This window comes from Trypanosoma theileri (assembly GCF_002087225.1).
Source record: "Trypanosoma theileri isolate Edinburgh chromosome Unknown TM35_Tth_9_V1, whole genome shotgun sequence".
Lineage (NCBI taxonomy): Eukaryota > Euglenozoa > Kinetoplastea > Trypanosomatida > Trypanosomatidae > Trypanosoma > Trypanosoma theileri.
The window spans coordinates 481,905-497,829 of NW_021639851.1; the positions used below are offsets into that span (position 1 = coordinate 481,905).

Below are 15,925 nucleotides of genomic sequence, written 5' to 3' on the forward strand. Positions count from 1 at the left end.
AAGAAAAGAAAGAAAAGAAAGAAAAGAAAGAAAAGAAAAAAGAAGAAAACCCTAATATCGTTTGCTCTTACCAGAAGAATATAGGAAACTTTTACTCTTTTAGAGTAAAATCCTTTTATACCTAGCACTTTCTTCTGTGTATGTTTTCTCTCTCATATCATCAATCTCGTTTTTCTGTCATTTCATTATCCGAGTCACCTTCATCTGCTGGAATATGCACATTATTCCTATTATTTCTTCGACCTCTCCGTCGTCCCCTTAACCCCGATCCCTGTTCTGCAGATTCCTGCGTGTCTAATTGTACTCCAGTCGCTCCGAGAGGAAGTAGATCCACACCATTGTTGATATTATCATTATTATTGTTAATACCACTACTCCCAACACCACCACCAGCGGTACTATCGTCATTCTGCAGTCCGAGACTCTCCGATGCGGCATCTGCTGCAAGGGGATCGGCAACTATGACCACCTCTTCAGAGGGAATGGCTCCCATAGCGTACATCTCCCGTCTTCGTTTAAACTGGAGGCAGAAGAGTGTAATAACCACAGTAAGACCAATACCCAGAAAGAAGATAGCAACAAATGTTGCTAGAGAACCAGCACGTGTGGAAGGAGGAACATTATTTTTTTCTTCTTTTTTTTCTTCTTCTTCTTCCGTTTCATTAGCATCTATCGAGGGGAATGCATCGGGTTTTATTCCACTGCAGGAGAGTAACAAAGAGTTAAATACCTCATATCTTCCACCATAAGCATCATAGTCATCTTCACTTTTCTTGATGGATGCATTATTTAAAACGTAAAGTCTTGCACTGAATTTCTCCTTTCCAGTTGTAGAGGATTTTAAAGAGGCATTTTGAAGAATAGAAAGCGTAACATTTAATCCCCCTCCACCTCCTTGACCAAGCCCAATTTGGGCATATTTACAAGTTTTATTAATTACTATCATTTCCTCCAGTTTTGGACGACGTCCCTCAGAAGGGGATGTACTAAACGTTGTTGCCCGAAGTGCTATCCCTCTTGAAACGTATTTATTAAGAAATTCATCTGAAAAGGCTATAAATAAAAACACATCGTGTTCTACAAACGATACATTATCCAGTGTAAGTGGGATTTCATCATTTATAATAAAATTCACACGTGTAGCCCCACGAGGAGTATCAGCTATTAATTTCGTCCGTGTGGTATTCTCTGGTACTTCTCTCGTACATCCCCAACCCACCCAACCGAGATCACAAGCGCAGAAACCTCCATTTACCAATTTACACAGTGCATTCTCAACACAAGGAGTTGTACAATTTGGATTCACCGGTCGTATAAAACTATACCGAAGAAGAAATCCCTCACGCATACGTGACCAGCGTGAGGCAAAAGCAATAGAAAGAATATTTGTTGTTGAAACCACAACAACACCTTTAGCGGCAGTACCAGAATCCGTACGTAGTGGTGTTGCCTCTTCGGAATCTACATCATAGAGTAATAAAACATCTGTTGGGTCTTCTATATTAAATTTAAGATATTCCAGTTTTACTTTACGTGATCTTGGAGCTTCAATAACCCACCGACATGTTAACATTGGTGGATAAGATCCATATCCATTTACTTGTATATATCCACCAGCACTATCATTCACATCAACTGGCATTCCATCCTCACGACACCAATAACTCCGCATAGAGCAATTATCCCCAAAGAAATCTCTACAACAATACTCACAGTTAGGACCTGAATAACATCCTTTACCACCATACTTCTTATCTTGTGGACATGTACATTCACCCGTCTTTGTATCACACTTACCTCTACCACTACAAGTGCAATTGGAAGAACATGAAGGACCATACCATCCTTTTTTACAGGTTAAACAAGAACCATCGGCAAAGTTATCATTATCACATTTACATTTTAAATCTTTAGCGGAACATGTACCATGACCATTACAAAGAAGTTCTTCATCACATAAAGAACAATCCACAAATCGATATCCAGAAGAACATTGACAAAGACCTTGATTACATTTTCCATTTCCAGTACAATTATTTGCACAAATAGTAGAAGAAAGAGTAGAACAATCTTCAAGATATTTTAAATCTGGTCCAGAAGCTGCAATAGCATATAATTGTGGTTTCCCATCATGTACTTCACCACCATATACAATAATACGAAATCCATCCATTAACGCATTTGATAATGGTAGACGAATTTGCTCCACAACATTTGTGTTATCTACACCATTTCCACCTGCATAGTGAATAACTCCTGTAGAATCCACTACCATAAGGTCAAGATTATTCACAACAGAGCGTGTAGAACCTTCTATAGCAGTTCCAACATCTGTCCAAACTAATGTAATACGTAAGGAATCACCTTTATCTTTCGTTTTATTGCTTACGGTAAAACAATAGACTTTACTACCATGGTGGGTAACAGATTCTCTGTCCTTAAACCATCCCTTTACACCAGTAGGAGTAAAGAAGACAGATAAATCAAGTCGACCAAAACCACTCTTTCGTGGATCATTTAAATATACTGTAGAATGAATGGCCAATGCCTTTAGTAAAGAAATAGAAGGAGAGAGAATATTTTCAATAGTTCGAAGATGATGTCGTATTAATACAACAGTTCCTGCAGCCGCCGCCGTAGCCATAGAAGTTCCTCTTTTTGTATCCACCGTACATTGTTTTGTAGAAACATTTCCATCTGAGTCTGCAGAAGTAATCCACTCACCAGGAGCCACAATATCTGGTTTTTGTCTTCCATCATAAGTTGGTCCAAATGCTGAAAATCGTGCAATATTATTCATCTTTCTTATATCAAATGTATTCATATGAGCTCCAATACAAAGCATATTTTTAGATCTACAGGGTGTTAGTAATCCAGATCTAGGAACATTACCAGAGGCGAAAATAAAAAGGGCATCATCTCTCGTATTTAGATAATCATCTATTGATTTCTCCACCGCCGTATACTCAGATGGGGCATAAAATCCCCATGAATTAGAAAAAACGCGTGCCCCTACTTTATAACCTGGACGAAACACATCAATAATATCAACAGGAAGTGTTAACATTTCTTCCTTTGGGCATCCAAGACCCATAAAGAATATCTTTGCTCCCTTGGCAACACCATTATATTTATAATTATTCCCTTTCCCAATCACTTCACCGGCTGCAGTTCCTGCCACGTGTGTGCCATGTCCTCCTACTCGATCCCCAATGAAATAATCACCAGGAATAAGATCACAAGGGGCAAAAGATACCACCTTACGATGATGCATGTTTATATCAGGATAAATAGCAACCTTTTCCTTATCATCATTGAAAAAACAGCTATCATAATCTATCCCACTATCTGCAACCCCAATAATTTCACCCTTACCATCAATACCTACATCCCAAAGAGGACGTAAAGGTCTCGTTTCTTTTTGTTTCCCTGATTGAACAAGAGCAGTGACATGATCATTTACTGGGGTAGCAAACTCAAAAGCAATTTCCATCCAACGTACGGCAGGATGTTGAGTTACGGCATTAATAAAAGAAACACAACGGCATATGATATTATCTGTTTCCTTTGGCTTCTCAGGGGAAAACTTTAATATCCATCGAACCAACCCTTTACCATTAATAGCTGAAACGATGGACCACTGGCATTCTGCTAATGCATCTGTTTCTGCTATTTTAGGTAGTTTATTAAATTGTACTCCACGCAGTGCCTCTTCCACAACTTTCTCTCTTCCAAAAGCTGTACGCACATCAAAAGCAAGTCGTTGTCGTGATAAACCCGAATTCATCCTTATATCTCTCTCACTACTACTAAAACTACTACTACTACTAGAACTAGAACTATCATCATCATTATTTTCACCATCAACACCAACCCCTGAAGTACTTGTAAAACCCTTACAACGACTTATAGCAGTACGAATTACACGAGAAAGTTTCAATCGCGCTCCAGGAGATGTTGAGTAAACATCCAAAACTGTCATGGATGAAAAGGATAATGCCGTACTTTCATCTGCTTCTATTGCAGAATGAACTTGAATAGCATGTGGAGTATCAACATATACAAGCATATGCAAATCGTCTATCATGTGAGCATCCCTTTTACTATTAACAGTTAATGCATGTCGTGCTTTTCGACGTTCTTCTCTACTAAGTTTATCCAATCTCACAATAAGATAACGACCATTACCAGACGATGATGATAATGATGATGATGATGATGATGATGATGATGATGATGATGACCGCCCTGTCGTCTCTGAAAATGCAGCCATATGTGCTGCAGGAAAACGTTTATGTAATCGTCGTCGAGTTTCCTCACTGATACTATCAAGTGATGAGTTATGCACATAATGATGTTGTTGCACAAACCAACGAAATGGAACTTCATGTTTCTGCGACCATTCTGCATTAAGCCATTTTTGGAGAGGACTTCGTTCATTCTTTTTTGAAAGATCTTCTCTTTCTTTTATTTCCTCTACTTCTTTTCCTCCTTCTGTTGAGGTCGCTTGTTCTGCTACTACTGTTGATATTGATTCATCACTCTTTATAGTGCTTTCCTCTGCACTAACGAGTTGCAACAGCAATAATAGCAGAAGGATATGAAGAAGAAAGAACCTTTTAAATATTCTTTTGTTTTTCCACATTTTCTTTTTTTTTTTTCTTTGTTTTGACTTTCTCTCGTCTCTTCTCCTATCAGTCAGGTATGGAGCTATTATTCGTTTTATTTGTATAGAAAAGCGAGAGTATAGGTAGATATATATGTAGATAGATAGATAGATATATATATCTCAAAGAAGGATACTCCCTTTTCCTTTCCTTCTTGTGAAAATAAGTCCAAAAGTACAAAAAATAATAAATAATAATAAAAAGGAAAAAAAAAAAACATCAAATATATTATTATTATTATTATTATTATTATTATTATTATTATGCATATTATTTACATTTGTTATTGTGGAGGAATTTGTGTCGGCCACAAAATCATCCTCATGATGTTTCCCATGAGGATGAACAAAAGAAACGAAAACACATCAAAGGAGGAAAAAAAAATGCAAATATTTGCAAGGAAAAGAAAGAAAAACCACCTGTCAAACGAAATAAAAGAACAAAAAAAAAATCGAGTTTCCTTTTTTTTTTCTTTCTTTTAAGAGGAAGTTTTCTTGCTGATGCCAACTGCGTCGAAACAAAGACATTTAAGTGAAAAAGATATACGAGATGAAAAAAAAAAAAAACGCTTTCAAAATATAAGAAAGAAAAACATTTCTCTAAGGAGCAGACTACTCGCATTTCTCACCTTGTCGGTCTTCTTTCGATATTTCATTTTTTTTTTTTTTGTATTTGTGTGCTTATGTATATGAATTTTATTTGTTTTTATTTGCTTCCGTCTATGCTTCTTGTACAACCTACCAAGGTGTCCATATTTTCTTATTTTATTTAGCATAACATGATATTATTGTCGTTTTTTTTTTTTTTTTTTGCTGTTCATAATTTCTTTTGCGCATACTTTTATTTTCTGACGTTTTGTTCTCTTATTTTTCCTCCTCATTCCACTGGCTAATGTAAACAACAACAACACCAACAACACCAACAATAACAAGAAAAAACACACATAGCTGGTGGTAGAGGAGGAGGAAGTGGAGAAGAAGAAGGAGGATAAGAAAAAGAAAAAAAAAAGTCGATGTACACATAGTTACTGTTTCGTTTTCATTTCCCGGCAGCTTTACTATCCGCTGCTGTATCCCGCTCATTATCCTGTATTAAGTCATGCACGAGTTTTCGCAGTTCCTGTTCACTTGATCCTTCCACTCGTCCAACAATACGACCACCGCGATATGCTATGAGTGTTGGAATACTGCGAATATCGTGAAGAGCCCCCAATTTGGGGTGTACATCCGTATCAACAGGAAGAATGCGCACAGTTTCACCATTTACACGCGTTGGAAAGCAGAGTTCACCGGCATTATTCAAGACGACTTCAGCATCAAGCTTTGACTCGGCGTCAGCACCGGCATCACTGGGCTGTGAGTCAGCTTTTAGTGAAGGTCGCGAGCAACAACAAGAAGAAGAAGAAATAGAGCAGGAGGAGGGGGAGGGGGAGGAGGGAGAGGAGGAGGGGAGAGAAGAAGAAAGGGGAGATGAAGAGGAAGAAGAAATAGTAGTAGTAGTAGTAGTAGTAGTAGTAGTAGTAGTAGTAGTAGTAGTAGTAGTAGTACAAGAAGACGGAGACGCTGCAGAACAGGAGGAGACATCAGCTGCAGAAGACGTTTCTGCATTCTCGCTGTTTGGCTTTGACGCTCCATTAGCTGCCAGTCGTTGCAACTTCGCGGTTAGTCGATTGCAAGGTTCACACCACTTTGTATAGAAATACACTATGGCTGTTTTTTCCCTGTTAACTTCTTCTATGAACTCCTGCGGGGTGCCCTTAAAGGAGACAATATGTCGCCGCACAGTGAGCATCACAGAAGGAGTAACTCCTGATTCTCCTATCGCTGCCGCTGATGTTGTTCTTGTTGCTATTACTGAAGAAACCCCTCCAGCAAATCTGAAGGAAGCATCACAAAGCCTCTGTCCCATACCCCATCGAATGTACCTAAACACACACCGCATTTATCTTTTTCCCACTCTTTCAATAATTAAACAAAAAAAAAAAAAATAGAAAAATAAATTCCCCCTTCCCAGGACAAGCGCACCTCCTACATCAAATAAGAAAGAAATAAAAGAAAAAAAAAAAAAGACGGAATGATTGTTCAAAAAGGAGGATGGAAAAAACGAAAGAATAAAAAAAAGATCATATTCGGAAACCCAGAATATAAACATATATATTTATACTAAGCGACAAAATACAATAATCTCAGTGGAGAAATATATATACAATACCAAGTTGAGTGTCTACAAAGATAGGCCATAATACCTGTAATTGTATATCCACCAACACATTCCCTTTTTTTTTTTTTTTTTAATTCGCACCTTCCTCTCACTCTCCCTTTTTTTTTCCTTATTGCCTTATACACTTCTTATTTTTTTTTCTTTTTGGAGTCATGATGCTGAGGAGTCATAGGGGGCTCCTAAAAACGTCTGGACTACAGATTTCCACTCTTCCTTCTCCGCTTCTGTGAGTCCACTATCTGTGTATAACATCTGGTTCCACACATCCGCCACATTATCTCTCAGCTCATCTGCCTCTCTCGTCACTTCACCTTCTTCAAGGACTACGTTTTCCAATTGATCGTCAAGGTTCCCTAAATGTACCGTTAGAACGAGCAACATCAGCATAGCCCGCCGACGGCACACATCATCATCATCATCATCATCATCATCATCATCATCATTGTCATTATTACCATTTTTCTTCTTCTCCGAGAGTTTCTTGTTGAAGTTATCCTGACTGTGGCTACTGCTACTGGATCTTTTCTGACTTGCGGGTTCTGCCCTGTTGTTTTCCACGAGCTGCGAGACCCGCTCCAGACAATCCTCAATGCAGAGATCCAGCGGGGAAAAGTCGCCGCAGTCGTCGGTGTCAATGTACGGGATGCCCTCGCTGATCTCATCGTAGCCCGACGGCGGCTGCAGACTCCGGCGGAACTCCGCGACGGCGGCGGTGAGGGCGGCGGTGATGCCCGCCACGTTTGCGTCCGCCTCGACTTCCGCCATGAGCCGCCGCCACCGCAGCGCCGCGGTGAGTCGCGTCCGTTCGGCCTCCGCGGCGGTGAGTTCGGCCTGCAGGCGCTGAAGGTCCGCGCGGAGCCGCTCGACCGCCGCCGTCTGTTGGTGCAGCCGCGCCTCCGCTTGGCCAATGGCCTCCGCCGTGAGGTCCGCGACCGTCAGTCCCCCCATGGAGTCCGCGTGAAGGGGCGGGGAGGGGGGAGAGCGCAGTGGGGGGCTCCTTTCCGACGTGGTTGCTCGGTTCTTTTCCTTCTTTCCTGCATATGAATATATATATATATATATATAGAGAGAGAGAGAGAGAGAGAAAGAAATAGGAGAAAGGGAAGAGGGGGTTATCAAGATATGTCCCTCTCATAATAAAAGGGAAAAGGGATGCAGATTTGTTATGGGGAATGAGAATCAATAAATATAATTGCAAAAAACAAAAAAAAAACAAGAGCATCGAACGCACTGGACATTTTAAAACCCGCAACACCTGTTCTCTACTCTCTTCTCATTCATTCGTTCTCTATCTCTCTCTCCATACACTGAGGTGCATCCATATATGCCCATAGAGAGAGAGAGAGAAAGAGAAGGAGAAAGAGAAAAAAGAAGAGAAAAAAGAAAAGAAACAGGAAAACACAGTAGTGCAAAACCATTTCCTATTCAAGAAATACCACACAAGACACAAAATAAAATAAATAAATAAAACAAAGCAATTTACAAATAAGTAAATAAATAAACCAAATTCATATATAAAAATATACATGAATTTATTTATTTACTCTTATTATTATTATTATTATTATTATTATTATTATTATTCCTTATCCTTTCTCCGGATTCGTTTCACCAAGGGAGTTAGATTAAGACATGTCCTTCTTACCCAACTAGCTGTTCTTCTTTTTTTTTTTTTTTGAAAAGGAGGAATAAAGAAAAACAGGAAGAGTCTTGTAAAACGCTCAGCTCTTATTTACTACTCTCTTTGTCGTATTAGAAATCCATTGTACTCCCCTCTTTGATACTCTCTTCCTCACAACATCCATATGTGAACCATTTTGCGTAATGGCTGTTCTCTGTTCAGTTACCCGGTGTATCTCTATACTTCCTGCCACGCCATAATAAAGAAATCTCAGAGACAACGACTAAAAAAGTGAAAGCAAGCAGGAAAACGAACACACACACACATTATTGAATAATACTCGTAATATTGGGACGTCAGCAACCAAAAGAATTCTTTCGTTCATGTTAAAACGCAAAATTAAAAAAAAAAAAAAAAACGTATGAACAGAATCCAAAATCCAGAAATATAATTTTCTCTGCAGCACTTATCTACATTCTCTTTTTCAAGCAAACTCCACGACACCACCACCACCAGCACCACTACTACTACTACTACTGTACAAGTGGCACTATTGGAATCAATCAAGAAAAATAAATAAATGATATAAGGAGCAAAGTGAATATAATGCAAAAAGAAAAAAAAAAAAAGAGGGGGAAAGTGTAATCTAATCCATTAAAGAGGTGTTTTTTGCTGTTTTACCTCCAAACTGGTGTAATAGCGAATTCTTGCTTTAAGATAATCTTTTAAATGTTCTGCTGAACTATTTTTCAGATCAATCCCTTTTGGAATAGGAACTTTATTCCCCTTCTCATCCATAGAAATAAGCACAAAGGAAGCCCGATTAGATGTGACAAAAGAACCATCTCGCTCTACCACTATATCAACATCCACCTCCATAGTTGTATGACGTACGTAAACAACTCTAGCTTCTAAAGATGTGGAATCTGAATAAAAAATAGGACGGTCAAACAACATATTATGCATACCAATAGTATAAACATGAGGATTTCCAGTAAAGACACGTCCACAATGACAAGCATGTTCTTCCATCCATCGGAGAATAGCACCACCAAATATAGCGTTATTAAAATTCACATCAGCTGGACTATATGCTCTATTTCCATACGTCGTAGTTTCTGAAATAGGTACTTTTATAGGTTTATCCCGATTTACATCATCCTCAATTATCTCCTGTCGTCCATCCACTATTTTTTCTCTTGTAGCCTCCTTTGTTTTCTTTTGTATATCACGAATAGCTGTATAAAGTTGATATCGTTCCTTATCTATTTTAGATGTTAGTCGAAGTGCGGGAACCACATCCTTCACCACAGTATCTAGTTTCATTGGAGAGACACACACCATAGTTAAATAACACTCTCCCACATAACTCGGTGTACGGGCATCATATCCCTGTCGCTCCACATTAAGGTGTATCCCAAGAGAACTTTTACCAGCGTAGATAACACTACCCTGCACAACCACAAGATCTCCCATATAAACAGGACGACGAAACATAAAGGCATTAAATGATACAGTTGCTATCGTCACACCTACGGATTTCTTAATGATATCACGATCTTGGTTATTGTAGCCAACAAGAAAAGAGATAGCTGTACGTCCACCACAAGTATCAAGAAAAGATAAGATACCTCCTGCAGAAGCTCTTCTTAAAACAATATCATCAAATGATCCAGCAAAGTCACTTGTGGTAACTTTAAATACCTCACAATCACGTATACATTTTTGATTGTGTCCAACTATAAGAGCATCATCAGTACTTTTCGTAAAATTTCTTGATAAAAACTGTACAATTTTAGAAGAGTTTGATAACGTTAAACGTCGCATATTTTCTTTTTCTCCCAGGAGGTATTTTGCCTTTACTATTATTTTTTTTTTTTCTTTCTTCCGTTCGACCTATTTGCCTAGATTGTTATTTTTTTTTTTATTGACTAGCCTCTTTTTTTTTCGTTTTCTTTTCTTTTTTTTTTGTGGATTTGTTTGCTTCCCCTTAAGGTAATATAATAAAAAAGAACCGAGTAAAGGAGTGGAAAGAATAAAATTCCCTCCACTCAAATAAATCTGGCGAACAAAAACATATCCATCTAGAAACTATATATATATATATATATATATATATATATATAGACGTATATATTTATATGTATATGCCTCTGTAAAGACCATGGTAGCAAAAGATCTAATAAACCCAATAAACATATGCTTTACCAACCCTATGTATATGGAAACATACGATCTACACAGAGAATAATAAATAATAAATAGTAGTAATAATAATAAGAAAAAAACAGACCGAACACCAAAACAACACGTTTTTTTTTTTTTCTTTTTCCTTTCTCTGTTGTTGTTGTCGTCCACTTTGACTTCATAAAGAAAATCATTGTGTATAATTAAGTTAAAACATATGCAAAATCATTTGAACTTTAAGCGATCTTCATATCGTGCTTTCGCCTCAGCAAAACGCAATAATTCATCCTGTGAGGCACTTTTCAAGTCTAATCCTTTAGGAATAATAACTTTTTGTCCTATTTCATCTGTATTAATCAATAGAAAAGATGCACGATTGGTTAATACAACTTGACCATTACGTTCTACACTTAACTTTACATCCACTTCCATAGTAGTATTTCGAACATAAATGACATCCGCCTGCAGGACTACCCAGTCCGTTCCAAACACTGGTTGATGAAACGCCACACTGTGCATAACCACAGTATATACATGACGATTACCTGTAAACATACGAGCGCAGTGGACAGCATGTTTTTCCATCCAACGCATTAATTCACCACCAAATATAGTTCGATTATTATTTAAATGGTAAAGAAGGAAAATACGATGGGCAGAAGTACAGCTAGAAGAAATAGGTACATGAGATAGTTTCTTCTTATTAATACTACATTCCACATCCTCAACGGTAACCGACTTTTCAGCCCTAATACGGGCTTCTTCTTCCCTTTTCTTAACTACATCTCGTATATTTGCGTAACGTTTATAGAGCTCAATATCTTCTTCACTTGTTAGTTCTACTGCGGGAACTACTTTAAGGGCATGTAAATCTTTATCAATGGCAACCATTGTGAAAAAACTCTCTCCTGCGGGTGAGTCCTGAAGTGTGGCTGGCGAACGACGAAAGAAACGAATGTGAATTCCCAACGAACTGGTACCACAGAAGACCAGTCGTCCATGCATTCGCACAGAATCCCCATGAAGAACGGGAGAAGAAAACATTGTATTTGTAACTCCCACCGTACTTGTGCTAATCTTCAGATTGGCTCTTGTTAAAAACACATCTGCCACCCGCTTTGCACACAAATCCATCATCGCCAACAACTCACCGGCGGCCAGTCGGCTCACAATGGCGGTGTCGTGCCCGACAATATCCGTCCAGTCGAGATGGACCGCCGGCTGCACGCCTTTACGGCCGTCCCCGACCACAAAACGTCGATAACTCACAGCACCGGCGCCGGCAATAATGGAGGAGAGACGTGTGCGGAGGGAGAAGTGACGCAGCATTGGATCTCAAACCTCTCCAGATATTTATTTCTTTTCTTTTCCTTTTTCTTTTCTTTTTCTTTTTTTTTTTTCTTCTTTCGTTTGGTTTTTATTTATATTCCGTTTTGTTTTTGTTTTTGCTAATTACTCGTCTTGATAACAAGACAACTTTGAAATGTGGGAGTCGTAAAGAAGTAATGAAGTGTGGGAAACAAAGAAAGAAAAAAAAAAAGAGTAGAATAGAAGAAATAAGAATAGAATAGAATAGAATAGTAATTAAAAGAATGAGTTCAAATAAAAGAATATAATAAAAAAGGAAAAGAAAAGAAAAGAAAAACAAGCCAATAAATTTTAGCAGATGTAAAATATGGTTTATGGAGTCTCAAAGGCCAGTCCAAAAAAAACGCAGTATAGGAATAGAAGGAAAAAAGAATATATACAAAAGGCGTAGACAAGGATACAATGCAACACTACTAAACAATCTTTTGGACATCTCCACATCACTTATAAATTTCGTTTTTTTTTTTTTACTTTTTTTTTTTTCTACACTTTCCTTCTCCAAAGAAAATAAAAACAATAATAATAATAATAAAACAATAACAATAACAAAAGAGTCACAACACAGGAAAGAAAGAGTAATAGGTATAATGAAACCAGGTATAGCGCATTTACTAATATACTTTTTTTTTTTTTTTCGTGACTGTCTTCGTTCTTCTCGTCTCTCTTACTACATACATGCATATATATATATATATATATATATATATATACAATGAAGCACCCAGAAAAAAAAAAAAAAAAAAAAAAAAAACAATAAAAGAAAGAAGAAGAAGAAGAAGAAGAAAGAAAACGTATAGTTCCACCTCTTATAACAAAAGCTTGTGTAACTTTTCCACAATTTCTCGTCGTTCCTTCTGGAGAGAAATCAATACATCAGACCTACCCTCGTCGGTCAACGATGGATCAGTTTCTTGGTCTGCCTTTGGTGCAGAACACAGGAGAAAATTCAGTTGCCAAATGCGTTCATTAAGTTGTCTTATCTCTTCTGTTAGTCGGTGAATCTCATCTTCTTTACTGTTACGAAGCGCTAATGCTTTTTGCATTAACTCATCTTTTTCTGGTGAAATTCCACTCTGGGATAAGGCAGCAGCCGCTTCCTTTTCATCATGAGAAGAGGATGGACCTAGAAATTTGCATATTTCCTTTTGAAAACGTGCAGAGGCATCTTCATATGCACTCATACTTCTTCTTCTTCTTCCGCCTTCATCCATAGTGGAATCTTCATTATTTGCCTCTGGTGACTCTTTACAACGTAGTGAACATCGTGAAGACAAGTACTTTACAACCCACGCAGCTCCTTGTGAATCGGATGCTGTTGTAGTGGCTGCAACTGGGTTTGAAACTGTCTGTGTGATGGGTAAATCTCGCATTTGAAGAGTATTTGAATTTGTTAAGACAACACTTGGTCTAGATGCTACTTTCGGTTCCTTCTGAATCATTGATTGACGTTTCTCCAAACGTTGATTGGATAATGTGTTTCCTTCTGTAGAAGATCGGTGTGGAAGTGATCGTCTAATAGTAACAGCAGGAGGATGTGAAGTATGACTTTGCATTCGTTGTTGTCGTTGTTGTTGTTCCTCTTTTAACATATCATCTGAAAAGGTGTTGGGAAACTCATTTTCTGGTGTAAACACATTATTACTATTGCTTGCTCCCGATACCCCACTAAGTACACCTTCCACATAAGAACGTTTAGATCGATCACCAGTTGAGGTTGTGTAGATTCCATCTCCATGAAGTACATTTCGTTTCCATGTACACTCCAATATATTCCCCTCATGAAATTTATATACTCCTTTACCATGACGTAATGGCATAGGACCTCCACTATCAATAAACTCTCCTTCGTAAATATCACCATTTCCATATTTTAAAGTACCACGACCCACCACTGCTCCATTTTTAAATTCTCCAATAAATGTTCCACATCTGGGAAGAGTTACTTCTACTTTACCATTCGGTTTGCCTTGGAGAAACTCTCCTGTCATGACAGTACCATCTTCCAACTGCATCTTTCCATATCCTGTTATCTCATTCATTACAAAATCTCCCTCGTATATAAGACCATCACCTTCTGAATGAAGTGTTCCTTTTCCATTACGTTTGCCATCTTTAAAATTTCCAGTATAATGATAATTACCTGGTACATTTTCAATTCCATAACCCTCCTTTACCCCAGTTACCCACTCACCTATATAGGATGAGCCATCATGCAATTTGATCGATCCTTTACCACTTAAATGACCTTCTTTCCATCCTCCTTCATACGTATCTTCTTTACCATCTCCGAGATCCCAAGATATTTTACCTTGGCCATCAGGAAAACCAAGAGAAAATGATCCTTCATATACTATCTTAGATGTCGTAAAGACACCTTCTCCATGAGGTAAACCAGCTTTTAAAGTACCTTTGTAATGAACATCACCATCTTCCCATTTCCATTCACCTTCTCCATTTGGTAATCCACCTACCCAGTTTCCTACATAATAACCAGAAACATCAAGTGATGGTAAAAATCCACGAACTTCTTCAGATAAAGGAGGAGGTGCAGATCGTGGATCTGGTGTTATAATTTTAAATGTACCAGTACCATATCCTTTAGGTACACCAGCTACAACATCTCCTTCGTATCGAAGCATAATTTCTCCAATACCAGGAATAGTCATTCTTTTATTATCCAATATACCTTTTCCATTAGGTTTACCACCAGACATTTCTCCATAATATGAACTTCCATCACGGTATTTAGCCACTGCTCCTGCTCCACTCATTTCACCACAAACAAAAGGTCCTTCATAATAAACTAAACCTCCTGTAAGTGAAAAATCAGGAAATGCTTTAAATACGCCATGACTATTAAGAGCATCTTCAGACCATTCTCCAGTGTACTCTCCAGTTTTAGTACGAAGAGTTCCTTTACCACAACGACGATCACATTGAAATGAACCCTTGTATACATCATCATTAGCAGTATGTTGTTCGCCTTCTCCTTGACGCCAATATGCTTCACAAGAACCACGATAACTACTACCATCAGAGTATTTAAATTCACCTATACCATGGGGTAAATCATTTTCAAACTCACCCTTATAGGAAATAACGTGGGCCTCACCCATTCGTGGATTATACCCAGGTGTACTTGAGTTTTTATCCAGCTGCAACTCCCCGTGACCATTACGTTTATCATGTAACCAGGACCCTTTATAAACATCACCATTGGCGTAACGACAAACGCCATCTACTCCACTTCTTTCACCCTGTACAAAAGGACCCGTATATTCTGCATAATCATCCACACCTGGGGCTCCTATGAGATGACCTTTCCCATGCATCTTATCTCGAAGCCATTCTCCTTCATATCGTCTACCATTAGAAAAGGTGCAGGTACCATTTCCACTTCGCTCCCCATCCAAGAAGTCCCCTTCATAGACGTAACCCTCATCACCTGGAATAGTATATTTTCCTTTTCCATGAGGTTTATCATTTAACCACGCTCCTACATATGTAGAGTTATTTGCAGCACAGAAAAATTCCCCATACCCGTCTCGAACATTATCTCCTGTTGCCTCACCATTATATCGATCTCCGTTTTGAAAATTTTTCGTCCAGGTATAGTGCCGATTCTGCATCAGAGTTAAAGCCCAGTTTTAAACCTTCGCTGTAGAGTTTCCAAATAGCAGCACACAAACCTATATGTTGAAAGAAAAACCAATGTGTATGTGTATGTATTCGTGAGAGAAAAAGAAGGAGAAAAAATAAAAAAATAAAAAACGAAATACATATTTTATCAGGAAGAAAAAAAAGAGTCTTGCATACTTTCTCCTCCAACTATGGTAAAGAAAAATCCAACTATAAAGTCTCT

At 38.2% G+C, this 15,925-nt stretch overlaps 6 protein-coding genes across 6 annotated transcripts; all 6 read right to left on the reverse strand.

Moving 5' to 3' along the window:
- Positions 1-160: 160 nt before the first annotated feature.
- On the reverse strand, positions 161-4,645 carry TM35_000092800 (subtilisin-like serine peptidase; the record flags this gene model as incomplete). The annotated part of the gene is made up of 1 exon (XM_029024519.1): positions 161-4,645. One exon carries the CDS (start codon positions 4,643-4,645, stop codon positions 161-163), a length of 4,485 nt encoding a protein of 1,494 aa, XP_028884296.1.
- Positions 4,646-5,705: 1,060 nt separating this feature from the next.
- TM35_000092810 (thioredoxin) lies at positions 5,706-6,575 on the reverse strand (the record flags this gene model as incomplete). Its single annotated transcript, XM_029024520.1, has 1 exon — positions 5,706-6,575. One exon carries the CDS (start codon positions 6,573-6,575, stop codon positions 5,706-5,708), a length of 870 nt encoding a protein of 289 aa, XP_028884297.1.
- A 462-nt stretch (positions 6,576-7,037) lies between these two features.
- Positions 7,038-7,835, reverse strand: TM35_000092820 (uncharacterized protein; the record flags this gene model as incomplete). The annotated part of the gene is made up of 1 exon (XM_029024521.1): positions 7,038-7,835. One exon carries the CDS (start codon positions 7,833-7,835, stop codon positions 7,038-7,040), a length of 798 nt encoding a protein of 265 aa, XP_028884298.1.
- Positions 7,836-9,162: 1,327 nt separating this feature from the next.
- TM35_000092830 (ATP-binding protein Cassette (ABC) superfamily) lies at positions 9,163-10,335 on the reverse strand (the record flags this gene model as incomplete). The annotated part of the gene is made up of 1 exon (XM_029024522.1): positions 9,163-10,335. The coding sequence occupies one exon, from the start codon at positions 10,333-10,335 to the stop codon at positions 9,163-9,165; it is 1,173 nt and encodes a 390-aa protein (XP_028884299.1).
- Positions 10,336-10,920: 585 nt separating this feature from the next.
- On the reverse strand, positions 10,921-12,024 carry TM35_000092840 (ATP-binding protein Cassette (ABC) superfamily; the record flags this gene model as incomplete). The annotated part of the gene is made up of 1 exon (XM_029024523.1): positions 10,921-12,024. One exon carries the CDS (start codon positions 12,022-12,024, stop codon positions 10,921-10,923), a length of 1,104 nt encoding a protein of 367 aa, XP_028884300.1.
- Positions 12,025-12,869: 845 nt separating this feature from the next.
- Positions 12,870-15,692, reverse strand: TM35_000092850 (MORN1 protein; the record flags this gene model as incomplete). Its single annotated transcript, XM_029024524.1, has 1 exon — positions 12,870-15,692. The coding sequence occupies one exon, from the start codon at positions 15,690-15,692 to the stop codon at positions 12,870-12,872; it is 2,823 nt and encodes a 940-aa protein (XP_028884301.1).
- Positions 15,693-15,925: the final 233 nt, after the last annotated feature.